General features: G+C 60.7%; 2 protein-coding genes across 14 annotated transcripts in view; one reads left to right on the top strand and one right to left on the bottom strand.

Moving 5' to 3' along the window:
• Positions 1–391: 391 nt before the first annotated feature.
• Positions 392–14,015, top strand: BAP1 (BRCA1 associated deubiquitinase 1). Of its 2 annotated transcripts, none has more exons than XM_080606268.1 (17): positions 392–539; positions 2,675–2,704; positions 2,806–2,860; positions 3,607–3,739; positions 4,306–4,425; positions 4,901–4,962; positions 5,042–5,184; positions 6,072–6,150; positions 7,410–7,533; positions 7,877–7,994; positions 8,425–8,612; positions 9,299–9,432; positions 10,213–10,685; positions 10,774–10,934; positions 11,654–11,746; positions 12,214–12,286; positions 12,481–14,015. In XM_080606268.1, the coding sequence occupies exons 1-17, from the start codon at positions 503–505 to the stop codon at positions 12,612–12,614; spliced, it is 2,157 nt and encodes a 718-aa protein (XP_080462394.1). In that variant the 5' UTR covers positions 392–502; the 3' UTR covers positions 12,615–14,015. The 2 variants fall into 2 exon arrangements, with proteins under 2 accessions (XP_080462394.1, XP_080462395.1); XM_080606269.1 differs by having other exon boundaries at positions 398–539; positions 10,774–10,880.
• The window catches only part of DNAH1 (dynein axonemal heavy chain 1), a 78,401-nt gene continuing 74,658 nt past the window's right edge, over positions 13,833–17,575 (bottom strand). For 8 of the 12 annotated variants that reach the window (XM_080606249.1, XM_080606244.1, XM_080606246.1 and 5 more), the window contains 5 exons: positions 16,732–16,902; positions 16,414–16,544; positions 15,859–16,003; positions 15,399–15,605; positions 14,434–14,986 (listed from right to left, as the gene is read on the bottom strand). In XM_080606249.1, the coding sequence (XP_080462375.1) occupies positions 14,588–14,986; positions 15,399–15,605; positions 15,859–16,003; positions 16,414–16,544; positions 16,732–16,902 (1,053 nt within the window). In that variant the 3' untranslated portion in view covers positions 14,434–14,587. The other 4 variants (XM_080606254.1, XM_080606245.1, XM_080606255.1 and 1 more) reach the window with 4 other exon arrangements.

Here is a 17,575-nt window from a genome sequence, read left to right as displayed (position 1 = left end):
CTCAGACCTGCGTGGGGCTGAGCCCTGTGTGGGGCTGAGCCACCTGTGGGGCTGAGCTGTGGGACTCAGACCTGCGTGGGGCCGATTTCCCCGGAGCGTCCGTGAGGGGCTGCCCCGGGGTCCCCGCCCCACGCTGCCCCAGCGGGCAGCGCCGAGGCCTAGGCCCACACCGTAGGCCGCAGCCCCGCCCCGGGCCGGGCCGCAGGGCCCGGCGCCGCGGTGCCCGGCCCCGGCTCCGCCGCACGAAAGCCCCGAGAGGCCGGGGAGGAGAGGGGGGAGGCGGGGGAAGCGCCGGGCCCCGCCGCTGCCCGGGCCGCCCGCGGCCGCCCCCCCCCACCCCGGGCTTCTGTGGCGCCGCCTCCCGAGCCCGGCGGCGGCGGCGCGGTGACGTCACGCAGCGGCGCGCGGCGCTGACGCGCGGGGCCGGAGGGGCCCGGAGCGGGGCCGGGCGGCGGCGGCGGGGCCGGACGGGACATGGCGGCGCGGGCCGGGCCGCGGGAAGATGAATAAGGGCTGGCTGGAGCTCGAGAGCGACCCCGGTGAGGGGAGCGGGGGGCTGGGGGGGGCTCGGAGGGGTGGGAGGGGCTGGGGGGGGGCCGTGAGGGGGCCGTGAGGGGAGTGGGGGAGGGGCTGTGGGGCGGGCTGTGAGGGGTGGGGGGGGCTGAGGGGGCTGCGGGGGGGCTGGGGGGGCTGTGAGGGGAGTGGGGGCTCTGGGGGGGGGGTTGAGGGGGCTGGGGGGGGCTGTGAGGAGGGTGTGTGTGGGGGCTGTGAGGGGGCTTTGAGGGGCTGTGTGTGTGTGAGGGGGTGTGTGGGGGCTGTGAGGGGGGTGTGGGGGCTGTTTGGGGGGTGGGGGGGTGCTGTGAGGGGTGTGGGTGGGCTGTGAGGGGGGTGTGGGGGGTCTGTTTGGGGGGTGGGGGAGCTGTGAGGGGTGTGGGTGGGCTGTGAGGGGGGGCTGTGAGGGAGGTGTGGGGGCTGTTTGGGGGTGGAAGCACCGCCAGGCCCCGATCGGCTCAGGGGGAGGCCGTGGGGTGGGGGAGGCGCAGTGGAGCTGGGGGGGGGGAGGCGGGAGGCAGGGCCTGGGCGCTCTCAGGGTGCCTCGGGGGGCTCTGAGCTCCAGGGGGGGCTCTGCGGGGTGCGGCCGTGGGGTGTGGGACGCCGCCGGGGCTCGTCAGTGCTCCGCGAAACGGCCCCAAAGAGGGGAGCGGGCGACTCGTGTGAGCCAGGGGGGGCCCTGGTCCTGGGGGTCCTGCCCCCAGCCTCGCAGGTGTCCGGGGCTTGCGAGGTGGCTCCTGCACCCCGCGCGTGTGGCTGCGGGCAGGCGGGGGGAGAGCGCCGCCTCCCCAGGGAAGGTGCCGAGGAGCCGGGCACGGTGCGTGTGTGTGTCTCTGCCCCTTCCCGCTGTGGCCGAGCGACCACTTGTGCGGTGCCAGTGTCGGATCCGTGAGCTGGGATCCGAGCTGGGCGTCGCTCCGGGGCCTTCAGGCTGCTGCGGCTGGGTGCGAGCCGATCCTACGGGAGGGTGCAGTGGGGAGCTCTGCGTGGATTGCTGAGCTCGTAGGTGACGAAACCAGGCTACCTGCACGGCGTTTGCCTTGGCTGCGCTCAGCAGAGGGTTCTGTGTGCTGTAGGTCTCCTGTCAGCCAAAGTTTTCCTGTTCTTTACCCATTTACTGATGCTTAGCGATAGCCCACATCGTTCCCGTCTTCTTCATCGCTTGATGCCAAAAGCAGGACCCTGGCACATGGCAGGGGAGGCTGTTTTCTTGCGATGCCTCCCCACGCGGCATCAGCACCGGCTCCTTACAGTGAGCTGCACGCCGGCTGTTTCTGCCCCGCGGCTGAGCCCTGCTCCCCGAGTTTCGGGTGCGGACGCCCGGCGGTGCCGGCAGATCAGACCCGAGCCGGCTGCCGGGGTCCGTGCTGCAGCTTCCTGGCTGTGTCCCCTTGGGTTTGCTGCAGGCAGGCGCCGGGGCCGGGCCCAAAAGCTTTGCAGGGGGAGGAGGTGTTGCCGCTTTGAGGCATGTTGTTTCAGTAGCGCGCTACCTCCCGCTGAAAATACTTCAAGTTTCATCTCATAGCTCCTGAATGCGAGTGCGAGTCCTTCGGCTAAATTACCGGAGGTGTTTTTGCTCTCAGGAACTTTCTCCCTGCTTTAGTGACTTTTAGCTTTGGTGGTGAAGCCCCCAGGGTCCGCCCTTCTCGGTTAAACCGCTTACATCGGGTTCCTTAAATCCTCTGCGCATACAGCTGTGTCTCACGCTTGAATCCTTACCGCCGGCTTTCAGCAGCCCGTTTCAGGACGCGGGTTTGTTATTCCAGTCCCGAGCTCGCTCGCCCCGCGTGCAGGGGGAAGTGCCTGGGAGCCGGGCCGACTGCCTTCGCTGTGGCACCGCGGTGGAGGCTCCTGCTTGGTCGCTGGTGCCTGGTCGTCCTCCCCTCGTCCCCGTGTCGCCCGCCAGCCCCTCTGTGGTGGGGGTGTTGCAGTCGCTGGGGGTGGATGCGGACCCCAGGAGAGAGAGGAAGAAGCCGATGAGTCTTTTGGCCCTCGGGCCGCTCCTCTGGCTGCACCGGGGCCTGGGACCGCGCGTGCCCTCCCTGGGCTGGTGGTGGCCCCCTCCGCGCTCTGCGTGGTGTTTTTTGGCCAGAAGTAACCTTTGGGTTTTGTCCCTTTCCAGGTCTCTTCACGCTCCTGGTCGAAGATTTTGGTGAGTCCAAGGCGCCCCCCTGGGAAGCTGGCTCTGTGCTTGATGCTGCCTCTCGCCCTTTCTTGGTAGCCTCGGTACCAGCTTCTGCCCTTTGTTTCCAGGGGTCAAGGGGGTGCAGGTTGAGGAGATTTACGATCTGCAGAGCAAGTGCCAGGGGTAAGTCACAGGCTCGACGGCGGGGGTTTTGTTAAGCAAAACATGTCCGTGGGCCTGGGAGCTCCTCGCCAGGCGCTGGGAAGGGCGCGCGCGAGGCCGTCGGTCCCAGAGGTCGGCGCTGACAGCGAGGAGCCAGGAGCGTTGGGGCGGGCGGGCTCATGCTCTTGTGGGAACCCGGCCGGCGCCGCAGGCTGTGATGGCAGGCTGGCCCCAGGCACAGAAATGCACAGAGCCAGACCTCGTGTGGGGCGGCCTTCAGGGATTAACCCCTCTGCCCCGGGGAGAGGTCCGGTGTCAAGCCTGCGTGCCCGGAGTGGGGGATTTCTCCCCGTCTCGGTGCTTTGAAATGGCTTCGTGAGTTTCTTAAAAGCTTCAGGCCGATCTCCTTTTGAAAAGGAGTACCAGGTAGTTATAAAAGAAGGGATTGTTTGGTGGCCAGGCACTGTTCTGGAAGGCAGCGAGTGCCCAGAGGCGGGTCTCTCCTCCTATTTCTCCGTCGTGAGCCTCATAAGAACCGTCAAACCTGAAAACTTTTCGAGCTTGCCGTTGTCCAGAGCATCAGTTCAGGGGGGTGCCCTGGGTAACGGGGGGCTCGTGGCAGGGATGGGCGCTCCCAGCGGGACGTGGCTGGTGGTTCTGCTTTCCCTGCCTCTCTGCCTTGTGAGGCGACGGCCGCGGCTCCGGGCGGAGCAGCCCCACCGGCGTGCTCTGCCCAGCGCGGTGCAGTCGCCGACTCCTCCCCGCAGCCCTGTGTACGGCTTCATCTTCCTGTTCAAGTGGATCGAGGAGCGCCGGTCGCGCCGCAAGGTCTCTACCCTGGTGGATGAGACGTCGGTGATCGACGATGACATCGTTAATAACATGTTCTTTGCTCACCAGGTAGGCTGCGGGCAGCCCCTGCGGCACCTCGGGGAGGGCTGGCCGCACGATCTCCCCTGGGTGGTGAGGCAGAAGGAGCTGCGGGTGGGGAAGGAGGAGACGCCAGCCTGGCGCTGGGGATTTGGGGGCACCTTCAGAGCTCCGGGGAGCGGCCGAGCGGTCTCGGTGGCAGCGCAGCGCCTCTGCAGGGCTTGGAGTGCTGCGCAGACCCCGCTGGGTGCCCAGGAGGAGGCGGCGCAGCACCGAGCGGCTGCGCTGCTTTCACAGTTCCTGGGGGTTGCATCTCCTTCCCGGGAGTCTCTGCCCTGAGCCGCAGGTTGGAGGGGCCCAGGAGGGCTGAGAGCCCGCCTGGGGCCCGCGCTGCCAGCAGGTGCCCACAGGGGCACGGTGGGGCCTGCTGAAGGAAGCCGATCTCCTCTGCCCGCCCGAGAGACCAGCTGTCCCTCAGGTCGCTGTTCTACGAGCGGTTCTCGCGTCGCTGCTTTGCTTTGGTTATTGGTGATGGGGGGGTCGTCAAACAGTTGCGCTGTTCCTGCCGTTGAGAGGTCCTTGTGTCGCCCTCCCAGCTGATCCCCAATTCCTGTGCCACCCATGCCCTGCTGAGCGTCCTCCTGAACTGCAACAATGTCGACCTGGGCCCCACGCTGAGTCGCATGAAGGATTTCACCAAAGGATTCAGCCCTGAGGTAGGGGCAGAGGTGTGCAGGGCTGTGCGCTGCCGCGGCCCTCTCCTGCTCCCCTCAGGACCGTGCTTTGGCGAGCTGGCTTCTCCGCAGCCCTTCGTGGCTGCCTGAGCATCGCCTCCTCTCCTGGACCTTCCCTCCACGCGCTGGTCACTGGGAGGCAGGGAGCGTCTTCTGCTGTGTCGTTCCCTAGCCCAGACGCGCTCCAAGTCTGTGCTCAGATGCACGCCTGCCTTCAGACCTAGCTCGAAGTCTGTGCTCTCCGCAGCTGTAATCCCCCTCACGTCTCCTTGGCAGTCGCATGTTCCTCTCATCACGGGTCTTTACCGTGTAACTCAGCAGAGCACGGTTACGAGCTGCTGGAGGCTGTTCTTAAAGCCCTGCGTGTGGACGGAGGGAGCGGGGAGCTGGTGGGTGGAGTATTTTATTATTTTCTTACCGCTTCTCCGTTGTTTCCCTCTCCTGCTCTTCGCTGCAGAGTAAAGGCTATGCCATCGGCAACGCCCCCGAGCTGGCCAAGGCCCACAACAGCCATGCCAGGTGAGCGGGGATGCCTCTCGCAGCTCGGTTCCGCGGGAGCGGGCTCCCCGCTGACCTCCTGCCTCTCTCGCCCTCGCAGACCAGAGCCGCGGCACCTGCCGGAGAAGCAGAACGGCATCAGCGCTGTGCGAACCATGGAGGCTTTTCACTTTGTCAGCTACGTCCCCATCAAGGGACGGCTGTTCGAGCTGGATGGGCTGAAGGTCTATCCCATCGACCACGGTAAGAACCTGCCTGCCACCGCTTGTTGAAGGGACACCCTGGCTTGCCCACGTTTGCGTTGTTTTTCGATGTCAGTGAGCGTTAGCTGGGCTCTGTGGAGAATCATTCCAGCGGCTCCCAGGTTTGTCCTGAGTTTTGATAGCTCCTTTTGGAGCCTCTGTGTCGGAGTCTGTGTGTAGAAAACAATTATTTCCAAGTGCATCGCATTGCTGTTTTCCAGCCGTGCCGTTTTCCTCCGCAGTTGCTCAGGGCCGTGAGGTCCTTCTGCAGCTCTGCGATGTGGCGTCACGAGCAGAACCTGTCCCCTCCTTGCCCACCCCTGTGCCAAATCACTGCTGCATGCTGAGGCCTGAGGTCCCCAACAGATCCCAGCAGCACTGCTTGGGTTGCTCCTCTTGCAATCTGACTGCTCCGTTCTGTCTTTCAGACACTTATTTATCCCTGCTAGGGCTTTGCTTCTGTTTCTCAGGCCCTTTTGTAAGGCAGCCGCTTAGAGAAACCTGCTTGGGTTTCTTAAGGACAGCAGCAGATCCAGTGCCAGGTGAGGGCTAAGCTCCAGAGCTGGGATTTCCTTGGATTTTGTGAGTGCAGAGCCTGTGAATTCCTTGCGTTCGATAGGGTTCAAAATCCACCTCGCAGCCCTGCAGGTAACTAACGGTTTCCGTTCGGCAGACGGAGGCAGGGTGTTCCACGTATGGGCTGCGTGGTGCTGGCAGCGAGGTTGGTCCTTCCGGCCCCTGGCCCCCTTCTCGACTGGGTCTCTTGTTCCCTGCAAGGGAGCCGTGAGACTGCCCGGTGGGAACGGCAGGGTCCCTGCCTGTTGCTGTTCTGAGTCTGAAGCAGGAGCCTTGGCCTGCGCTGCTAATTCTCGCTCTGCCTTACTCCAGGGCCGTGGGCTGACGATGAAGAATGGACAGACAAAGCCAGGAGAGTGATCATGGAGCGCATCGGCCTGGCCACTGCAGGGTAATGTCCCGGCCCTGCTGCGGGCTCTGGCTCACCTCCGCTGCCCCTGGCTCATTTCTGCTGGTCTCTGATGAGTTGTGGGGGGGAGAACGTTGCTTGGGAGGGGTGCGGGTGCACTGCCTGTTCCCTTTCTCTGCCCCTGCCCTGGAGCGTGCAGAGGAGCCGCGCTCTGCGCGGCGCAGTCCCTGCAAAGCGCCGTGCAGGACAGGAGTGGCCGCGTCAGGTCCCTGTTTGCTGAAGTCCGTGGGAGAGAGAATGGGGCCGCGGGTCCTGGGCTGGGCCTCCTGACGTGGGCAGAAATCTGAACGCTGCTGCCTGCAGCGTGGGGAGGAAACACGAGGAATTAGAGATCTGTGCTGCAGGGCTGCGGGCTTGTTGGGATCATGGAGGTGTGGTGGGGCGGCTTGCGTGACCGGAGTGCTGCGGAGGAGAGAGACGGGCTCTGCGGGACAGGCAGAAACGACGAGGGGAGCGGGGGAGCAGTTGGAGTGCAGGGAGCTCTGCCTGGGGGTGGGTCACGAGCCAGCTGAGAGCTCGAGGGACAGGATTAGAGAGGAGGTGGGTATGGGTGGCATCGCAGCGGGTGTCAGCTGTGGGCTGCCTAACCAGGAAGACAAGTGGATGAGGCCTTCCCCAGACAGCCAGAGGTAGCCTCATGTTCCCAGGCCTTGGTCCTCATGGGGGACTTCAGCCCTCCCAGTGTCTGCTGGAGGGCAGGTACTGATCTCGGCAGCTGGGGGAGAGATTTGGGGACTGGGGGAAAGCAAACGTCACTTCTGCCTTCAAGAAGGTCAGAGGGAGGGCCCAGGGACCTGCAGGCCAGTCAGCCTTACCTGGGCGCCTGGAACTGTGATGGAACAGCTCATCCTGGAAACCACTTCCAGCCACGTGAATGACAGGAAGGGGATCAGAGGTAGTCAGCGTGGAGTACGCCACGGGGCAGTTGTGCCTGACCTACCAGGTATCCTCCTGTGATGAGGTGACTGGCTTGTGGATGAGGGAAGCTTGTGGATGAGGGAAGAGACGTGGATATTCTCTGCCTTGACTTCAGCAAGGCTTTTGATCTGTCTCCCAGGAGATTCTCGTAGAGAAGACGATGCATTATGGTTTTAGATGAGCGGGCAGTGAGGTGGTTTGAAGCCTGGCTGAACAGCCAGGTTCAGAGGGTGGTGGTCAGGGGCACGGTCTTGTTGGAGGCCGGGAGCTAGCGGAGTACCGCGGGGGTCAGTAAGCGTGATGTGTGCCCTGACTCCCTGCAGGGAGCCGTACCACGACATCCGGTTCAACCTGATGGCAGTAGTGCCCGATCGGAGGATGAAGTACGAGTCCAAGCTTCACATCCTGAAGATGAACCGCCAGACTGTGCTGGAGGCCCTGCAGCAGGTAGGAGAGCCCAGGTCCCGAGGGAGTGCACGGTTCAGATGGTAACAGGCTCTGCTATCGGGGGATCTCGCTGTGCTGTAGGCACCCTGCATGGTTCTTTTTTGTTTGTTTTTTTTTCTCTCTGTGAGACCTCCTCTGGGAAGAGGAGATATCCTCGTTGCTGCTTGCCCTTTTGCCGCTCACGTGGGAGGTTATCCATAAAGTTGATGGTTGATCGTGTGCGCGGGTGCTCAGAGGTTGGCTTGCCCTCGCAAATTCTCCTTCGATGATGCCCTAGTGGGAGCAGTGTGGTTCGGATCGCCCTGGTCCGGTGCTCACTTCTGGTCTATCATTTGCCTTCAAGCTTATCCGAGTCACTCAGCCTGAGCTGATCCAGACCCAGAAGTCTCAGGAATCTCAGCCTACTGAAGAGGCGAAGCCAGCCAGCAGCAAGACCGTGACTCCAGAGAGCACCCATCCAGGTAGGCCCCCGTGCCAGGGGTGTTGCAAGCCAGCGTGGCCTGCTGTGAAGCGAGCACATCTGGGCACAGGCTGGTGATGGTCTGGCTGACCCGGAGCTTGAGAAACTTCTGTGGTTGGCTTCGTTTGTTTCTTTTTTCTCTGGCCCCAGCTCCGTGTGCAGTGTGCTGGGATGTGGCTGACCAGGTCTGCTGTAGATGCCTGAGTGCCTGGGAGGAGTGTTGGAGGGAAAGGGAGCTTGAAAAGGGGGGAGGGCTTAAGTTTGGGGACACTTGTGATGGCTGGAAGCGGAATGGGAAGTGGCTGTGATGCTCTGCTGATCGTCTGGTGGAGCATACGAGCTCTTCTGCTACGTGGGACAGGAGAGGGGTGGCAGAGGACACTGAGTAACCAGCAGTGGATGTGAGAGGCTGCGCGGTGCTTGTGTTGCAGACAGCACTGATGAGCCCACGAGCCAGGGCCACCCCGCGGCCACACAGAGCCCACCCACCCGATCCAAGCCAGTGGTGAAGACGTCAGCAAGCACCATCAACGGGGCGCCTCCAGCAAACCCCAACCCCATCATGCAGAGGTTGCCAGCCTTCCTGGATAATCACAACTACGCCAAATCCCCCATGCAGGTGGGTTGGAGCTCCAGGCTCCAGTCAAGGGTGCTGCTGGCCTTCCACTTCGAGTCCCCCACCTCCAGGGGATTGCTGCTGAGCAGGTCCCGGCCCTTTCCCTGCCTCGCAGCGTGCCTGCCCTCGTGCTGCTCAGGCTGGAAGGGCGGAGGGTAAAAAATGACCCGACAAAAGAGGTTGGCTTTAACGTGGGTCGCTTAGTTGGTGTGAATCACTGCGTTGCGGGGGAACAGCGGTTTTGGCGTGAAGGGGGCTGGGCAGGGACAAACAGTTGGCTTGAGCATGAAGTCTGCGTGAGCGAAGTGCAGAGGAAGGAGCTTCCCATGGGAACCACATCCAGGAGCTGCTGTTGGAGGACTGGGGGATCTGGGTTGAGGGGTGTGGGGTGGCAAAGGACAGAGCCCAGCTCCCTTTTTTGCTGCTGACCTGGGTATACGCAAGCCAGTAGTGCTTAAATGGACCCAAACTGTGAGCTCAGGTGTCTCCTGGCTGCTGACACCGTGTGTCCAGGTCCTGAAGTACTGCGGACAAGCTCGTGGCCAGAGCAGTTGCACGGGGGGCAGCTGTTCCTCAGGGGCACAGGGGCAGCGATTTCCAGCCGAGCAAGCATACATAAGAGTTCCTGTCCGCGGGGCTCTTCCTCCTCGCCCAGCCGTCGGCAGGCTGTCAGTGATGGTATTTTGCAGGAGGAGGAAGACCTTGCGGCAGGAGTGGGTCGCAGCCGGGTCCCAGTCCGACAGCACCAGCAGTACTCGGATGATGAGGATGACTATGACGATGATGAGGAAGAGGAAGTTCGTAACACCAACTCGGCCATCAGGTAACGGCTCGAGCTGAGGCAGAGGACAGAGGGAGGCTTATCTTTGTGCCTGGCTCTGAGGGGTGCTGACCTTCGCAGGACTGCCTGCAGTGACTTCCAGATCTCTTTCCTGAGCACGATTAGCTATGTTGCAGTATGTTACAGTCTGACTGTAACGTGTGTGCAATTCGGACTGTTTTTTAGTTTGCCTGGCATTTTACTGTTCACTCCTTGGATTTTGTGAAACCCTTCTGTTGCTCTTCATAATCAACTCTGAATTTTGGCTGCCCTGAGTAACTGTGTATCTGGGGCTCCTCTGCTTCCCCCCTGCTCCAAACATTCCCGGACAAAGTGAATGGGCCAGCACTGGGGGGCTCCTTCATAGCCTGCCCAGCTTTTCTTTTCTTTCTCCTAGGGCTTTTCTGGTTGCCGTGTGGGTGGTGGAGCTCGATCTGGGGAAGGTCACCTCATGGCCGATAAATTGCCGTGCTTTTTGGGCAGAGGGTGTCAGCTGCGCATCAGGGTGCCTGGAGGTTGAGGAAATGTGGTGTGCTCTGCTTGGGGGGCTTCATTTTTTCACCCCTCTGTAGGGGTACCTGCAGCTGAGCAGCTTGGTGGGGTGGGCTGCTGCCAGAGATGCTGGTGGCAAGGAGAGCAAGCTAGAAATGTTCCAGGCCTCGCTTCGTCCTAGGACATGGCCTCAGGTGCTGAGTGTGGGGCTGGCAGTGCCTGTGCTGCCGCAGCTGGGCCCCCCAGCTCCCTCCCCCCCGGCTTCACCTTCCCTTCTGCATCCCTGGGCAGGTACAAAAGGAAAGGGCAAGTAAAGCAAGAGCATGCAGCAGGGGCTGCGGATGGCCAGCTCTCTGTCCTCCAGCCGAACACCATCAACGTCCTGGCCGAGAAGCTGAAAGAGTCGCAGAAGGATCTCTCCATCCCCCTGTCCATCAAGACGAGCAGCGGCGGAGCTGCCGTGGCGGTTGTCACTCACTCCCAGCCCTCTCCCACCCCCAGCAACGAGAGCACAGACACCGCCTCCGAGATCGGCAGCGCCTTCAACTCCCCGCTGCGCTCTCCCATCCGCTCGGCCAACCCCACCCGCCCCTCCAGCCCCGTCACCTCCCACATCTCCAAGGTCCTCTTCGGCGAGGAGGACGGTCTGCTGCGCATCGACTGCATGCGCTACAACCGGGCCGTCAGGGACCTGGGGCCCATCATCAGCTCTGGGCTGCTGCACCTCACGGAGGACGGCGTGTTTTGCCCGCTGGCTGTTGCAGGTAGGTGCCCGCTGTCCCTGGGGGGTGCCCTGGGGTGATGGGGCTGTGTCCTTCGCTGTGGCTCCTAACGCTTTTCCCCTGCGCGCAGATGGGGGGAAAAGCTCCCCCTCGTCCATCAAACCCGGTGAAGAGGCCCAGGTTGCCATCAAACTGGAGGAGAAGGAGGGCAGTGAGGCCAGTGACAGCAAAGAGAAGGTGGGACTTGGCAGGACCAGTGATCACCCTGGGGGGGAAAAGTATTCTCCCAAGGTGAGTTTTGTGCTGCGACAGCCCTAGGAACATGGAGCCCCCTGTGCTCGCCCAGAGACGCAGCAGCACTGGCAGTGACCGAACCACGCGTGCACGGCGTCCCGCGCACGTGCGGCCGCAGCTGTGCCTTGAGGCACAGGGCAGTGCAGGTTTTGTGCCTTGTATCGTCTTGGGACGCCCGTGTTGGCAGTGGGTAGAGCCGCTGCTTCCTGCAGTTGAGATGTTCTCCGTGCTCTACTTTGGGACCCTGCTGAGACCCTGCCCAGGTCCCTTGGCACCCCAGCTCCCAGCCTGCTGTAACTTTATCGCCTGTCTCTGCCCCCTAGCCAGCAACAGGACCAGGCTTGGGCAGCACGAGCACACGGAGGCCTCCCTGCAGGATAGCTGCCTGGAAACGTCTTCTGTTTTACTCAGAAGGGAAATCCTCAAGCTGTGTTAGTGAAAAGAACCAGGGCTGGGCTCAGGCAGAATACGCCTGTGAATAACAGCTCACCCATGGCTAGCCTTAGCACCAGCTGATTGATTATCTTGACTCTGATGTTCCCTATAATGAAATGCAATTTTTTAAAATTTTTTTCTCCCCTCTGGCAAGTGTTTTTTTGTTTTGATGAATCCTAGCACAGAGAGGAACACCCCCAGCTCACCCCTGCAGCTCTAGGGCTGTGTGCTGGCAGGCACGGGGTCCGTCTGCTCACGTTTGCTCTGCTTGATCCTGTCAGGAGCTGCTGGCGCTGCTGAAGTGTGTGGAGGCAGAGATTGCAAACTACGAGGCCTGCCTGAAGGAAGAGGTGGAGAAGAGGAAGAAATTCAAGGTGTGTTTGTTGCTGGATCACTTGCGTTGCTGATTGAGCTCCCTGAAGGCTTCCATCTGTGGTCAAGCTTATGTCAAAGTGGAGGGAGGGTGGTTCAGCTGAGAAGAGTGATGGGAGCATCTGAGGTCTCTTTCCCATTACCAAGCAGCCAGGTACGGGAGCGCTCCTGCTGGGGCAGATTGAGGCCCCTGGGCAGCCCGGGCTGGAGGAGGGCGGAGGAGCTCTGCAGCTGGGACACTGCTGAGCATCAGCACTGCGAGGAGGAAGGGTGGGCACCTCTGTGCCTGCAGGCCTGGCAGGGTTCCTCCTGTGCCTTCTTGTGTGCTGGGCTGGGGGCTCAGACCCTTCCTGCTCTGTTCCCCTCAGCCTGGGGATGGGCCAGGTACTGCACTGGTTCTTGGCCCCGTGAGCTCTCCTTTCTCCCTGCCCCATCTGTAATTACGTATGAACTTGCATTCTATTTGTAGATTGATGACCAGAGGAGAACCCACAACTACGATGAGTTCATCTGTACCTTCATCTCCATGCTGGCCCAGGAAGGTGAGATGTGGAAACAGAGCGTGGGGTTCGGGTTCAGCCTGGGACCTCTCGGCACTGAGCTGCAGGGAGCTTCATGGGCTTTGGGTGAGAGGGAGCGCTGTGCTCTGGTGTCAGCAATGCCAGCACCCTCTCCAGCGCGTGGTGGCTGTCTGCAGCACTTTGTTACAGCACCTTTGCTGCCTCTGTCCCTGCAGGCATGCTGGCAAGTCTTGTGGAGCAGAACATCTCCGTCCGCAGGCGGCAGGGAGTCAGCATCGGCCGTCTCCACAAGCAGAGGAAGCCCGACCGCCGGAAACGCTCCCGTCCATATAAAGCCAAGCGTCAGTAGCCTTGGGGTCAAGACTGTGAGGAACTGGCCCTTGGGGCTTTGGGCAGTGGCACTTGGATGTATCTTACCCTTTGCCCGAGGAAGAGGGACCCCAGTGAGAAGCCCTTGGCTGAGGTGGAGCCTCGGGACAAACAGAAATTGGGTTTTCCTCTGAGCCTGAGTTGTGAAAGGCAGAAACGCCTTGTCTCAAGGAGGGACCCTGCAGCAACAGGCGAGCCTGAGCTGCCGGACTGGGCCGTGGCCACGCGCAGATGCCCTGGGCCTGTGTCTCCGTGCCGTGGCTGAGGACTGCGGCAGGAGGGGAAGAGCCCACCTGGTAGTGGTGGGCCCGGTGTGGGGACACCGGCGATGCTGGTGTGAGGCTGTGCTGGCCGCAGCTGGCTGTGGCTTGCATGCTCCTGTGTGTGCAGGCCTTCAGCTCTGTGCTTCCCCAAGACAGTCACGTCTGTTTTCTGTTCCTCTCCCTCCCTTTACAAAATCTATTTTCTGGTTCTGATCCACACTTTGGCTGTTGCTGAGCAAGGTGGCTCCTGGACAGAGCTCTTCTCCAGCACGGCTGGCCTGCATGAACATAGCTCCGTGCTGCTCGGTTCCCCGAGAGGGCTGATGCTCCAGGGGTGGCAGTGCCACCTGCCCACACAGCCAGGCTCCCCCTTGGGCATTGCCCCTGTGGGTGGGCTCAGCCCTGGCGTGGGGCCTTGTCCCCAGTCCAGTGGGGGTGCTGGCGGGCCCTGCTTCCACAGCTGCTCTCCTAGGGGCCAGCTCTGTGGCCCTGGCCCGTGCCTTTGGGTCACACAGGGTTGCTCCAGACCTTGTCCCAGGTTGGCCTTGGTGCTGTGGGGCTTGGTGCTGGGGTGGAAGCTGGATCTGGAGTTGCTTGGTGCCCTTGACGGAGCCTTTCAGCGTGGAAGAGGTGACAGCGAAATACCCAAGGCACAAAGCTTCAGTGGCAGGCAGAAACTGAGGGGAGCCCAAAGCTGCTGCTCCTGCCCAAGCCGCTCACTGCTTGCTACCCAGGAGCTTGCTGGTGTGGGCAGCGCCCTGGTTCGTACTGCAGCACACTGGCACAGCCTGCCTACCTGCCCTGTCAGCGCTCCTGCACATGGCTTTCTCCCCCATCCTCAGCAGCCTGGCAGAAATCTCGGAAGCCAGAGGTTGGTGCCTCTCCCCTGAGGTGAAGGCAGGAGCAGCTGAGATGGGGACAAGGGGAACAGACACAGGAGGACTGAATTTGCCAAACGTGAAAACTTGTACAGATCTTCACTGTGGAATGAAACTGTCTTTTTTTTTTTTTATTATTTGTTGAAGGAAAGAAAATCCTTCTACTTCTTGCTGTGTCTAATACCAAGTGCTGTACATAATGGATCTGTCTGAAGGAATAAAGCTATCCTGTAACAGCCATCCAAGGGAGTGGGGCGTGAGGGAAGGGTGAGGCACCTGCATGCGCCTGTGGGTACTAGCGCTGGGTCCAGCGCTGTATTTTTGACAAACTGGCAGCTCTTCTGTGGCGCTAAAAAACTTGGTGCAATTGTGGGGATTGCAGCAACAAGTGAACGTGCTGCTGGTGGAGCTGAGCTTCTCAGGTGTAGTGAAGGGTACGAGGAGCAGCTCAGGAGGAGGGGCAGTGGTTGTTACCTGTCAGTGCCTGCCCCTGCTGCTTACCCTGCCCGCGCAGGTTCCCCTGCTAGAAGTCCAGGGAGCAGATCAAGGCTGTGCCCCGTTTGATCCAGTGCTGCTGCGGCTTGTCTGTGGGGAGCTCCACAGCGATCACGTAGTTGGTGGAGTGGCCTGTGGTCGACAGTGTTCCTGTGATGGGGGGAAGCAAAGGAGGGAGGGAGATACTGCAGCCCGGCTGCCGGGGCAGCTGCAGCAGTCCTGTACAAGTGACCCCCATGTCCCATCCCGGTGCAAGGTGGCAGGCTGAGTATTTTAGGGTGAGGGCTTGGGGCCAGCTGTGTCAGTAGGGTGCCTGGCTACACTCTCCACAACCAGAGCAGGCACAATCCAATTTTTTCCTTGCTCCAATGCCAGTGCACAGCAGGAGGCGGAAGAGCTCCTGAAGCCTCTCCTGGGCTGCCTTTCCTAGCTAGTTCTATGGTCTCCTTGGTTTTTGGAGGCCTGGCTTCACGGCACCTACCTGCACGAGTGAGCGTCTTATAAATGGGGCACAGGTAGATGCCGTTGGCTGGAGGCTTGCGACTGGGGACAGGAAGCAGCCAGATGACCGCCATCTCGGTGTACAGCTCCTTGGGACGGGACTCCGCCAACTGAAATGCAGAGGGGTCCCAGCGGGCGCCTTCGAGAAACAAGCCGTGGATGTAGCAGCCTTCGGCGGGAGGGCAAGAGAGCTCGCTTGCTGACTCCTTCATGACCTGCGGTGGAGAGTGGGCCCAGGGCTGTGAGCAAGGCACAGCCGTGGAGGCTCAGCCCCCAGGACCTCCCGTGAAACCCCTTACGCTGCTCTTGGCTAAGTCAGCGCTACCAAAGGGGAGCCTGCCCCAGCTCTCGGAGGTGCTGGCTGGGTTTTCCAGCAGTCTGAGGAAAAGCCTGCGGAGAGAAATGCGAGCAGGTCTGGAGAGATGGAGAGGTCTCTGGTTGCCTCGTGAAGGTGTCTGGTGGTGGTGGTGTATGTATCTGAGCACATCGCGGATGATGGGCTCCACGTGCAGCAACTGGCTCCACTTTTGAGCAGGTTGGGGCTAGAGCTATGCCTGTGTGCTGCTTTGTTCTATCAATCAGCAAATTCCGAAGCAATCCAGCAAAAAATCTGGCTGCCTCACTTACCTTGAAGCTAAATGAGATAGTGTCGATGGAGATAACAGACTTCCTGGCGAAGTTCTGCAGTGTCCCTGTGAGGAAAGCCTGTGGGAAGAAGAACCCGCTGATCCAGAACACGGAGGGGATCCCGTGGTTGATCCATTTCTTCAGGAATTCAATCCGCTGCACCAAGTCGTTCACCCAGGATGCCAAGGGCTTCAGTGACGGGTAGGCCTGTGGGGGACCAACAGGGGAAGGTGGTGAATTCATACAAGGATACCCTAAACCTCGTGCCTGAGTTGCTGACAGCTGCCCAGAGCCCAGGGATTCATCCAGCCTAGGGCTGAGAACCTCCTGCATGAGGCAGGGGACATCTGCAAGCCCCAGGGGCAGGAGTCTGTGCTGTGTGAGACAGCACAGCCCAGCTGTGGAATTTGTCCAGCTCACCCCTGGGTCAGGTGAGCTCCCCTGGGCAGCTGGGCTGTACCTTGGTGTTCCACATCGCAGGGACGGCGTTGTTGTACAAGCTGTTGGCCATCAGCTCTAGCTGAGAAGACATCACAACCAGGCCCTTGAGAGCTTTCAGCAAATCCTTCAGTGTCTGTGCAATCACCTCCAGGAGACCGTTGTACCTACAGAGAAAAAGCTGGTATTTCTGCAGAGGGATCAGAGTGACCCGGTACAGGGCTTCATCACCGCGTCTGCCCAGAGGGTCTGGCTCGCTGTACGATGAGCGAAGCCCCATGTAACCTCCATCTTCCATCCTCTTGGATGGGGTCCTTGTAACTGCCTCCCTCCCCAAGCCCTGGACTGCTGCCAGTAGCAGATAGAGACACGGATCAGCCCCTGCACAACAGGGAGCAGCTGAAGGCTCTGTCTGGGACAGCAGAGTCATTACCATTGCTGCCACCTCCCTGCCACGCTCAGTAATGAAGTTCCTTGGGGAAGGGAGCGGGGGTGGAAGCAGGGGCTCGCACATCCCTGCCATTCCCCAAGGGCCCAGCAGATTGCTGGCCCAGGACAGGACCCCACAAGGGGTTACCTGATCACCTCCTGCACCAGCACCGTGTTCATGGACTCCTCATAAAGCAGTGGGTATTTGCGGATCACCTCCTGCAAGTCCATGGGGGCAGGCAGCTTTGCCAGGATGTCCCTTGAGGTCTCCTCCACGAGCTGGAAAGCAAGCAGCAAGCAGGTGAGTATCCTGCCGGCCGCAGCCGCTGGGAAGGGAGAGAACCACCACCCGGATGGCAGTGCCGTCGGCCGGAAGGCAGCGTGGCGCTGGCGTTGCTCCCGTGGAGAGCCGGTGTTCCTGTGTGTGCCGCTCACGGCACCGCACGGATGGGAAGGGGGCACCCACCTCCTCCCTGCTGCGGCCGCCCAGCGTCAACATCTTGGGTTGCAGCTGCATTATGGCCCCCAGCAGGGCAAAGGTCTCCTTCTGAGCAAAGGTGATGTTGGCGTTCTCATGTAAACCAAAGAGCTCCGGGCTATCGTTGAGCGGCAGGCTTCTGATGTACTGTAGGTACCCCTGGAGAGGAAGCCACAAGGGCTGTGAGGCAGACGGCAGGTCTGGGAGCCCCGGAGCTGTGGTACCCTTTAGGGCTGCCATGGGCCTGGTCAGAAAGAAACAACTAAAACCAGGGCTGCTTGATGAGCTTAAACCCAGCAGACCGCAAACCTGCAGGTGCAGGTGGAAGCTACTCCTTGTCTTAGGGCTTGAGATTCTGACTTTTACACAGCTCCTTGTCTCCTGTTCAGCCAGGAAATGTAACTCCCAGCTTTGAATCAGGGGCAGCGGCTGATGCAGAAGGGGACGCTGAGGGAGTTGCAGCTCCTTTGAGCCAGCTGTAGTGGCTGAACAAAAGCTATAGCCCTAGTTCATGGTTTGACTGGGGAATTAAATCACACTTGTGTCAAAACAAATATATTCTACAAGAGTGGACAGCTTGGCAGTGAGCCTCCTGTAGTGGCCTCTGCACAAAGCTCTTCAGGCACTTTAGGTATGTGACATCAAAGTGGTTCAGAGTATAACTAACTGCCTTCAGATGGGGAATTCTGGCAATAGCTACAACTTCCTCCTGTGCACATGGACAAGATTTTCTTCCTGTTGCTTAAATCAGATGCAGCTTCCCGAAAACCGCTGATGATCCCCAGTTTCTTACAAACTTATATTCCCCCAGGGAAATGGAAAAGCTGTGGGT

This window comes from Anser brachyrhynchus (genome assembly GCF_964034855.1).
Source record: "Anser brachyrhynchus genome assembly, chromosome: 10".
NCBI classification, from domain to species: domain Eukaryota; kingdom Metazoa; phylum Chordata; class Aves; order Anseriformes; family Anatidae; genus Anser; species Anser brachyrhynchus.
The sequence above is the reverse complement of the archived record's forward strand: the minus strand, read 5'-3'. Positions and strand labels throughout refer to the sequence as shown.